General features: G+C 36.5%; 2 protein-coding genes across 2 annotated transcripts; both read left to right on the top strand.

Annotated features, from left to right (window-relative positions):
- The first annotated feature begins 5,927 nt into the window (after nucleotides 1–5,927).
- LOC107802522 (uncharacterized) lies at nucleotides 5,928–6,428 on the top strand. The gene has a single exon (XM_016626041.1). It carries the CDS (start codon nucleotides 5,928–5,930, stop codon nucleotides 6,426–6,428), a length of 501 nt encoding a protein of 166 aa, XP_016481527.1.
- A 1,509-nt stretch (nucleotides 6,429–7,937) lies between these two features.
- On the top strand, nucleotides 7,938–8,549 carry LOC142163290 (uncharacterized). The gene has a single exon (XM_075220561.1). It carries the CDS (start codon nucleotides 7,938–7,940, stop codon nucleotides 8,547–8,549), a length of 612 nt encoding a protein of 203 aa, XP_075076662.1.
- Nucleotides 8,550–11,287: the final 2,738 nt, after the last annotated feature.

Raw genomic sequence — 11,287 nt, 5'->3', positions numbered from 1 at the left:
ATTTTAAAAAGTATCTTGAATTATAAAATAAAAATTAAAGAAAATAGTGTAAGTTTCTTAAAGTAAAGACTGTTTATTTTGTTTAGCTAATTTTATAAAGAAAGAAACTTGTGTTAACATTGCTTACAATAGCATTTCAGTCCGTCTATAACCTTTAAATTTTTCTACGAAACAACTTAAAAAGGTAAACATGGTTTTCAAATACCTTTTCTGAACTTGAGTTTAAATATTTGTTTTTCAAATATAACAAATTTATGTCCAACTTCAATTTTCATACAAAGAATATGCTTTAGTTTGACCTATTATTCATTGTAAAATAATTTTATTATTTTAGATGTATATTATTTTGAAGATATAGTACGTAATTGAAGGGTAAGATGAAATGTCAATGTTCATACACAAATAATTATTTTAGTTATAATATTCTTTGTTTTGAATATAAGCTCGCATTAAAAATAATTTTGTAGAGATCTAAAGATAGTTCTTTCTTACTTGAAATTAAACGAACTTGCCACTTTACAAGAATAAATTAAATTGTATTTAAAGTAGAATCATAACATTTCTACAGTCCAAAATGCAAATAAAAAGGGGTAAAAGAAAAGTTCCGAATTGTTTGATAATCAAAAAGTTCGCCGAAAAGTTTCTTACAATTTAAAATGTAAATAAAAAGGGTAAAAGAAAATTTCCTACTTTTGTTTGATAATCAGCAAAATTGCCGAAAAGTTTGCCATAACAACAGTTAGAATTTCTTTTTGTAATAAGGTATAATTGAAAACTATTTCGATTCCTTTTTGGAAAGATATTATACTTTTATTTAGCTTAGACTTAGATAATTAAATGATTATTCCTAAATAGTAGAAAATTAATTAAATGACTATTTTTAAATATTAGGAGAATAATCCAAAGGACTATTTTGTCCAATGTGAATTCTATTTTAAAGTGGTAGAAAAGGCAAACAACATTTCGCTAAGGGCTTTCGTGCTTTTAATATAGTAAATAGATTACCCCACTATGTAGACTCTACATGAGCAATTCTAAATAATTCAAGCCAAATTGAAGATATCATTTTTACTATCATTTAGCAAGAAGATTTATTTTATAGAACACCACTTTTCTACCTTAAGGTTTGAGGTCAAAATGTGGACCATTTTAATGTTCGTTTCCATGGCATAAAATTGTCAATTTTTTCTTATGTTTATAAGAAGTTAGTACTCCCCTGGTCCACTTCACCTGGCCTTTTTTTGTGGTCCATAATATTTGATTTTTTCAAATACAAAAAAAATAATTAACTTCTTTTTTTCAAAGTTGCCCTTAAAGTAAAGATCCTATGAATATTTGTTGTATTTTCAATAAATAAATTAATATTAATATGGTCAATTATATTGTTAGTTAATGCTAAAAGTTTGATTTCTTAATATGTGTGAAAACAGCCAAAAAAATCACTTAAAGTGGAATAGATGGAATAGTATATAACTATATATTCTATAAAATGATCAGTACAATGGCTGGAAAAAACCAGGACAATGATTGAATTTTAAAATTTTAAATTTGCCGGCGCTTTTTAGTCAGCTAATTGACGTACGCTCTAGTTAGCTAAAAGTGCAAGTTTCTTTTTCCTGAAAATTCATCAATTTATCCACTTTCTTTGCATTTTTTTCATTTTTCCGGAAAAAGAAAAATTAAATCACCGACGGGACATTTATTACAGGAGAACATCAGTGAGGTTGTTAATCGCATTGCGAGTTTGCGACTACATTGAACAGATATACACGTATACTTTATATAAAATTTTGTATTACTACAACAGGCCACGACCTTTTATAGTGGCATGTTATTTGTTTCATTTTTAAGTTATTAATCTCATTTATTATTATGGATAGTCACATATAATTATCTTTTTAAATGATTTAAACGTTATAGTTGTACAAAAGCCTAATTTACAACTCAACGCTATCTTACTTCACAAGGAGGCTGTGCCTACAGCAAAGCTCGCATTTGCAGCCAATAGAAAATATAGATTAATTAGGTCAACTAATCTTTTTCCAAACCAACACACAGACACACACCAAACGATCCTTTAGTTATGATCAACCAAAATATCATTTCTTCTCATGTAAGCTGTCCCTTTTCCATAAAAATACACAAAGTAATCATGATTAGATCTTAAATCATGCAAGTTTAGAGTGAGAGATCAGAGTAATAAACCTAGGATTTCATGGTGGAGTTTTCGAAGACCTTTCAGATGCATATTATATATATATAAAAATTAAAAAGGCCCTCAACGCCTTTTAAGTGGAAAGTGGCATTACCTAATTAGAGATTCCCCCTTTTTTGCTACATTTACAAGGCACCTGGCCTAACTCCTTTTGTTAATGCCTGCATGTACTGAAGCTTAATTTAATCCATTTAATATGTTCTTTTCATTTTCTAATGGGAGATCAAGATAAAGAATTGATATTCTTATAGGTAGTAAAAGATTTGCCTACCATGATATCTTCCTAAAGTCACTAGCATACCACTTCCATTTAATTAACTGCAGTTCGATTCTTTTCCTTCTTGCTGTTGAAACTTTTTTACTCAATCGATCCCTTAGTTCAGTAGTTTGAGGTTTTTGTATATATATATATATATTAAAAGATTTTATATATTATAAAACAAATTTAAGCTGTCAAAATGATATATCAATAATCGGGACGCAACTAGCTAACAATTGCTTGCTATCTAATAAATTTTGAAAGTTTGAGTTTGCCAGGATATTATTTTCAGCCACTTTTTTGGTTTCGTCATAGTCATTCCAGGACAATATGGTTGTTACTTGTTAGTATTAAATGTTGGACCATGGTACATTCCTAGTATTGTTTAAAATAATTCAACCCATACATGAATAGTGTTCCAGAATGGAAAAAATGAATATTGCCCTTCAGTAATTTACAGATGATACGCGCTAATGGTTAGTTAATTAGTCCATATATATGAGTTATGATCTATGTACATTGATATGCCATTAACATGACCATGGTTAAGGGAAAAACTTGTTATTTTTTCATCACGACTAAGTAAAAAACTTTGAGCAAGTAAAATTTATAAGGGAGTCACTGTGAAAATTTGACAAGTGGTATGTGTTTGGTACAAAGAAAAATGTTATTCACAGAAAATACCTTTCATGAAAATTACAGGTTTCACTTATTTTCTAATGTTTGTTTTGTATTGGAATATATTTTTTATATTACTAAAGATTGATAATAATTTTAACAAAATAGAACAATATTTTTCTGAAAATTTTGAGATTAAAAATTGATAATAATATCTAAGTGTTAGTTGGAGCAAGTGATATACAGTACTGATAATTGATAGATATAAAAGAAAATGACTTCCATCCATATAGAAGTTTAAGATCTCATCTTCTTAATAAAGAGAAAAAAGTTCAATTACCTGATCTAAAATAATATCTATATAAAATAATACTCCTATTTCGTCCGTCTTTGTTTTTTTACATTGGTCAAGTACAATAGTTTCCAGACAGTCGGTTCTTCTTTGGTCCTACAATTTTATTTAATTGATGAGGTCTACTTCACCTCCAATATAGAAATATAATGGGATAACCCTGGGCTGTCTCTCTTATGAAAGTAAATGAACCTAGGAAAATTCACTCCTAATACTTTCGGTGTACAAGTCTTTGTCATATATTTCTCATCGTCCTTAATCTTGTTTTTAACAGAGATATATTGGAGGAAAATCCAAGGTACATGCATGTTCATTGGCTTATAATATCTTTCAAAACCTAGCTAGCCAAGTATCTTAGTCGTTGTTCGTCACTTAAAAATTTAACGATTAAACTTTTCGAGTAAACTTAATGCATAACGACGTCCTTCTGTTTTTTTTGTCATCTTTAGAGGTAGTACTTGAAGGGTTTGAACTACTTATTTAGTAAGTTATTTAGGGAGTAAAATTGGTTAGTGACAGTTGACGGAATAATAGAGATAACACGTAGAACCAAAGATAGATGGAACGTGAGTCATTAATTGAATGTCACCGGGCGCGAGTGTGTGGCTGGTGTTAGACGGATCCCGAAGGCAGAGTAGCTGACAATAAAAATTCAAAGATTTGATATCGGATAGTATTTAATGAGCAGCCGTTACAGAGAATATCAACATTCAAGACCAACCGTTATGCAGCCATCAATGTCGATTTTATTCTCATTCAAGAGGAGCTTGATTTGAGGATCTTGTCTTCCCAAATAGGGCTATACATAGAAGGATTAACAACCATTGTAGGGAGGTGAAAACATTCTACTCACAAAAAACTATAATCCACTGTCTTGTTACGCTCAATTTGAACACCTGAATATTGCATTTACTTTTATCATCAGAAAAGGCTAAGTTCTTAGTTAGACTTGTTATCTCCTTTAATACCATTCGTTAATTTTATTGTCGTTCTTATTTTTTTTTTTTTTGGGTCAAATCGATTCAATTGTCTATAAACCACGCTATAAATTTAATTGTACCGTTTTACGGATAAACAAGTTAGCGCTCACCGTGGGGCATAGACAACTGCATAATTGTGTTGATCCGTTCGTTTGTTACTAACAAGTTTTGGTTTTTTCCCAAGTAAAAATCAGATATGGGAGCTAATGAATGGACCAGAATGCGAAGGAGTTTCATGCTCGGATAGATCAGATCCTAGGCGCGCCGCTGGTGTTAAAAGAACTAGATTCGAGGAAGTATATGCAGTTGCCATTTAAATCGAGCGCGGTACCGGAGCTGATCCCGAAGAGGGGCAAGATGCCAAATATTCCAAAATATAATGGTATTTTGAACCCACAAGAGCACATCATGACCTACACCACGACATCAAAAGAAAATGACTTGGCTCAGCATGAAATTGAGTCGGTTTTGTTAAAGAAGTTGGCAAAACCCTCACGAAGGGGGTCCTGGCATGGTATTCGCTTTTATCTGAGCATTTAATCAATTCCTTTTAAATGATTGCATATTCATTCATCAAAGCTCATGTTGGATCAAGAAAGGTCCAGGCCAAAGAGGCGGATATATTCAGATTTCGCAAGGAGAATCTTAGTTGTTGTGGGAATTCGTAATCCGATTTCAGAAGGAAAAGGATGCTGCTACCAGCGGTTCCGGGTGAATGGGCAGTGAAGGCATTCGCGAAGGATCTCAATCCACTGAGTTTCGCTACCTCCCAAAAATTGAAGGAGAGATTGCTCGAGTTTCAGGAAACCACATGGGCAGATATCCACAATCGCTACGAGTCAAAGATAAGGATAGAAGATGATCAACTTGGTTCTTCGGTGTCCTTCAAGGGACAGGGTTGCGATAAAAACCAGGATAAGTTTAAAAATGACTTTGATACAGACCAGAGGTCCTCTAGGGGTCATTTTCTACCGTACGGGAGGACTGATAGGTGTAGCAGTAAAGTATTCTAGTCATTAGATAGGTTTGCTTCCGATAGAAGGACAAATCATGGCTGGAATAACAGATCGTTGCAAGAGAAAGAGGTGCAGTGTCCCGATATCCCGCATATCCCAGGTTATCAAGTTACAACTTCAACATCAGCCTAGTAGAATTGGTGTCGGCAATGAGGAATATCAAAGAAGCACGGTTTCTGAAACCAATACGATCAGATCCTAGCTAAAGGGATCCTAATCTGTGGTGTAAATTCCATGGGACTAACAACCATAGAACTGGGGACTACCGTCATCTTCGTGAGGAGGTGGCGACTTTGTTGAAGAATGGCCATCTTAGTGAGTTTTTAAGTGAGCGCGCCAAAAATAATAATGGTAGAACCTGGGATAATGTGGAGCCGTCAAAGACAGCAGGGTCACCTTGGATGATAATCAACATGATCTTCGGAGGAAACGAGATCAATGGAGTGACATTTTCGGCAGCAAAAAAGACAAAAAATATTGGTCACTCATGGAAAGAGAATCCGAGAAGCCGCAGAAGATGACATTACCTTCACGGAGGAAGATGTTGACAGGTTTTGTAATCTCTCTTATTGTTTTAGACTTCAAAATTAAGCGTGTTTTGATTGATCTAGGAATTTCAGCCAACATCATACAATGGAGGGTTCTAGAACAAGAGAAGTTGACCAAGAGCATCATTCTGGCTGCAAAACTTCTAGCTGGCTTTAACCTAACAAGTGTCACAACCCGAGGAGAAATTTTGCTTCCCACATACGCCGAAGGGGGAACTAAGACCACTTTGTTTGAAGTGGTAGATGGAAACTTGGTCTATAATGTGATCCTCAGAAGACCGTGGATACATAAGATGAAGGTTGTGCCCTCGACCTATCACCAATTGTTGAAATTTCCGACACTAGAAGGGATCAAACAGATAAGAGGAGACCAACTGGTAGCAAAAGAGATGAACAGTGTAACTATTTCTAGTAGTAAGGATAAAGAATACAACAAATAGTATTTACAGGAACATATGCCTTCTCCCATCCCAATCAAAGATGGTAAAAATGAGGAGTCATCCGAATTATATCAGGTGAAGAGATCTTTTTAGGTACCAGAGAAGACAAATGCGACAAATCAAACGCAGAAGATCTCGAACAGGTGGCATTGTTCGAGGAATTTTAGAAAGGAAATTCCACTTCGAAATGGGGTTGAGTCCTGAACTCAGGTTAAAACTTATAGATTTCCTTAAAGCTAACATTGACTGCTTAAAGTGGTCGTATTCATATACGACATGTATTCCATTGGAGGTGCCTATTCACAAACTAAGTCTGGATCCAAACTTCCCACTAGTAAGGCAAAAGAAACGGCCGATAGTAGAGGTCAGAAATAGGTTTGTTAAGGAAGAGGTAACCCGACTACTCAAAATCAGTTCAATTCAAGAGGTAAAGCATCTGGAATGGCTAGCTAACGTAGTAGTACCTAAAAAGAATAATAAGTTTAGGATGTGTGTAAACTATAAGGATCTAAATAAGGTGTGCCCTAAAGACTCATTCCCGTTGCCAAACATCGATCAAATGATTGATGCTACGGCCGGGCACGAGCTAATAAATTTTCTTGATGCCTATTCCGAGTATAATCAAATTATGATGAACCCGGAAGATCAAGAGAAGACCTCTTTCATCACAAACTTTGGCACAAGTTATTGATGCCTTTTGCTCTTCAAAATTTTGGAGCCACTTATCAGAGGCTCGTTAATAAGATCCTTGAAAAACAGATAGGTAAGATGATGGAAGTCTATATTGATGACACGTTAGTTAAGTCTCTTAATGTAGGTGATCACTTAGAACACCTCCAAGAGAAGTTTGACATTATGAGAAAGTACAATATGAAGCTCAACCCAGAGAAATGTGCCTTCGGAGTTGGCTATAGTAAATTCTTGGAGTTTCTGGTCTCATAAAGAGGGATCGAAGTGTACCCCGACAAAATCAAAGCCATCGAGGATATCCAAGACCAGCTAACGTGTGTGGAAGAGGTTTAGAGGTTGATCGGTTGGTTGGCAGCCCTAAGTAGGTTCATTTTGAGGTCCTCAAAAAAATTCTACCACTTCTATCACTTTTGAAAAGAAGAACGACTTAGTGTGGACTCCAGAACGCCGACATTTATTGAAGGACCTAAAAAGGTACCTTTCCATCCTCCGTTGTTGTCAAAATCAGGGGAAAATGAGCAACTACTAATTTACCTAGTGGTCTCAGAAGTAGCGGTGAGGGCTGTCATGGTTTGAGAAGAAAAAGGTACGTAATTTCCTGTTCATTATGCTAGTAAGATACTATCAGGAGCGGAGACACGATATCTACACCTCAAAAAATTGGCCTTAACTCTCGTAGTTGCCTCTAGAAAGCTTAGTCCTTATTTTCAATATCATCTAATATTCGTTGTGACAACCTTCCCCTTATGAAATGTCCTTCATAAGTCTGAGTTATCGGGTTGGTTGGCTAAATATGCAGTCATAGTTAGCGAATTCGATATGGAATACAAGCCCAAGACTGCAATCAAGTCACAAGTTTTGGCCGATTTTGTGGCCGATTTCAGTCTAGGATTAATGCATTTAGCTGCTAAAGAAGTAGTGCTGGTATTGGGAACAACATCGGGAGTTTGGACCTTGTTTATAGATGGAGCCTCCAACGTAAAAAGGTCCGGTCTCAAAGAGGTTCGAATCACTACTTCGAGGGAAACCCTGAGACATGCCATTAGAACGGTACTAGTAACTAACAATAAATACGAGTATGCGGCTTTGGTTGCAGGAATCGAATTAGCTCGTGGGCTGGATTCTGAGGCAATCGAGATAAAATGCGACTCCGAGTTGGTGGTAAACCAAATGTATGGAATTTTCAACATAATGGAAGAGTGCATGCAACAATACTTGAACAATGTTCAAGCATTACTTACACGATTCAGAGAATGGTCAATCGTCCACATCCTGAGGGAGGAAAACGTGGAGGCAGGCACATTGGCTAATTTGGGCTCATCCATAGAGATGAAAGAATCTTATTCCGGTAGTGTCATCCAATTGCTGCATTTGGTGTTGGATATGGACGAATACTATGAAGTCAATTCAACCAACCTAATTTGGGATTGAAGGAACGAGTTCATTGAATTTCACTGACATTGTAAATTACCAAAGGACCCAAAAATGTCTCGGGCACTATGGACCCAAGCAACCCGTTACTATCTTATTGATCGATAGTTGTACATGAGGTCGTTCCAAGGACCATTGGATCGATTTCTAGGGGCCTTGGAAGCAGACTATGTGACGAGGGAGTCCATGAAGGAATATGCAGAAACCACACCAGTGCAGACTCCTTGGTTCTCAAGTTAGTCAAGGTCGGCTATTATTGGCCCCGAATGGAACAAGACGCAAAAATATTCGTACAAAAATGTGACAAATGCCAGCGTCATGCACAGTTAGTGCATCAACGAACGGAATTGCTGCACTCGATGGTGTCACCGTCGCCATCTGTGAAGTGAGGGATGGACATAGTCAGCCCCTTACTGCAAGGGCCAGGGAAGGTAAGTTCTTTTGGTTTTAGCTGATTATTTTACTAAATGGGTTGAGGAAGGTCCTAACAAAAGATCAGAGAACGTGAAGTGGTTGACTTCATATAGGACGACATAGTCTGCCGATTTAGAATACCAAAGGAGATTAATTGTGACAACGGGCCACAATTCGTATGATCTAAAGTCATATAGTTTTTGGAAGGATTAAAGATAAAATGAGTTACGGCTTCTTTGTACCACCCTTGTTCTAACAGACAAGTGGAGTCAACCAACAAGGTAATTATCCAAAATCTTAAAAAGAAGTTAGAAGATGCTTAGGGCAAGTGGTTGGATGAGCTATCGGGTGTTCTATGGGCTTACTGGACCACAACAAAGTCAAGCATAGGAGAGACCCCCTTTTCACTCGTGTACGATTCAGAAACTTTAATACTAGTAGAGGTGGGGGAACCAACCTTGAGGCTTTTCCGAGCAAACGAAGAAGCAAACAATGAAGCGTTGCTAGTCAAGCTAGATTTGCTTGAAGAGCATCGGGATCTAGCATACGTGAGGATGGTGGCACAAAAGCAAAAGATGGAAAGATATTATAATCGTAGGCAAATCTCAGATATTTGAAAGAAGGGTTGGTTCTAAGGAAAGTCACTCAAAGCACCCGAGAGGTCAATGCCAGGAAGCTGGGATCGACATGGGAAGGACCTTACCAGGTTTCAGCTATAAATAGTAAAGGTTCATATGAGTTGGAAAACTAAGATAGAGTTAAACTGCCAAGCAACTGGAGCGTGACTCACCTCAAAAGGTATTATTGCTGAAGATCCTTGCTAGTATTGAAAGTATGTGCTGCACTTTTTTTCCCTTCGACCAGCTTTTGTCCTAATTGGATTTTTTTGGTAAGGTTTTTAATGAGTCAGCAACGTAAAGCATACTACGAAGGAAGGATCACCATTAAATCTAACAAAAAGCTATGTGCGGATCGACTCATATGGATATCAACCTATGGATGGTCTTTGGCCCTATAGCATAACTCCATAGTCTCATCGTCCTCCGTTAACAGATTGTTTATCCATCCACAAGCTATTTCCATTAATGAGGAAGCAACACAAAAGTTTGCTATAAAAGGAATATCATCGACGAATGCAAGACCTCCAGTGTTCGAATTCTCATGCTCAACATCCGAACACTGAGGGGGGGGGGATAATACATGAAAAAACACTAAAAGTATTATGAGGACCGGGGACTATTAGAACATGATTCAATGTCTTATCAAGACTGGGAACTGCATGATCAACTCCGTAGAAATAAATTGTTCAAGTTAGTCACATGTATTGGCAGCTTCATTTATTTAAGCAAATGAATATTTATGTAAATGTACTTTTAATAATAGAGGGAATAAATCAAAGTCCTTTTATTCTTATCTTATTTCTCGTCTGAATGATAAGTTAATTTATTTTATCTTTTGAAAGTTAACAAAAACATCAAATGCTTGTACCAGAATGAACATGAGACTCCTCTTCAAGAGCACCGTAAATATAAGGATCCTCTTTTATAAACCTTCATAGTAAAGGGTAGATTCCAGAATAATTTATGCCCAGAATCAAAGGCTATCGGATGCAAAAATATTCCTGAAGCTTTCTCAATTAAATGAAAAGGAATGTTTTTGCACAACACTTAAGAAAAAAGTTTTTTTCATTAATTAAAGTGCCAAAATTAGTAAAAACTATGGAATAATTACAAGGAAAAAATATATATACACAATCACACACACATCAACTCTTGCTGCCAGAATCCGAAGGGAGAGAGGAGTCTTCATTTTCTGTTTTAGGAGAAGGCTGTTGCCCCACTAGTTCGGGGCCTTCATCTTCTTCAGTTTCCACTTTGGATCCTAAATACTCAGAATTAGTAATCGAGGAGTTGGATACAGTGGGTCGAACATGAAGGTTTTTATGAGCGATTATCTCTAGTCCCCGGTCCAGAGCAATGCAGCCATCGATATTGGCAACGCCTTCTGTAACGACCCAACTGGTCGTTTTAAGAACTAACGTTCCGATCCACTATTAACTGCTTTTCTCGAGTTTGTTTCTGCCATTTTGAATCGCAGGTGCGGTCTGAGGCAATGTTGAATTTGGTCGCAAATGCGGCCCAAGTACCGCAGAAGCGGCACTGCATCTGCGGGTAAGAGGTCGTAGGTGCAGAATTGGTCCGTTTAATGAAAAGTAGCAGGTGCGGTCCATTTTCCATAGAAGCGGGACTGCAGGTGTGGTACCATGGTCCCAGAAGCAGTTATCGTTGGTCAAAAAAAGGGAAGAACGAGAGTTTGAACTCAAA

The sequence above is a fragment of the Nicotiana tabacum genome, chromosome 8 (assembly GCF_000715075.1).
Source record: "Nicotiana tabacum cultivar K326 chromosome 8, ASM71507v2, whole genome shotgun sequence".
In the NCBI taxonomy this organism is placed as follows: domain Eukaryota; kingdom Viridiplantae; phylum Streptophyta; class Magnoliopsida; order Solanales; family Solanaceae; genus Nicotiana; species Nicotiana tabacum.
The sequence above is the reverse complement of the archived record's forward strand: the minus strand, read 5'-3'. Positions and strand labels throughout refer to the sequence as shown.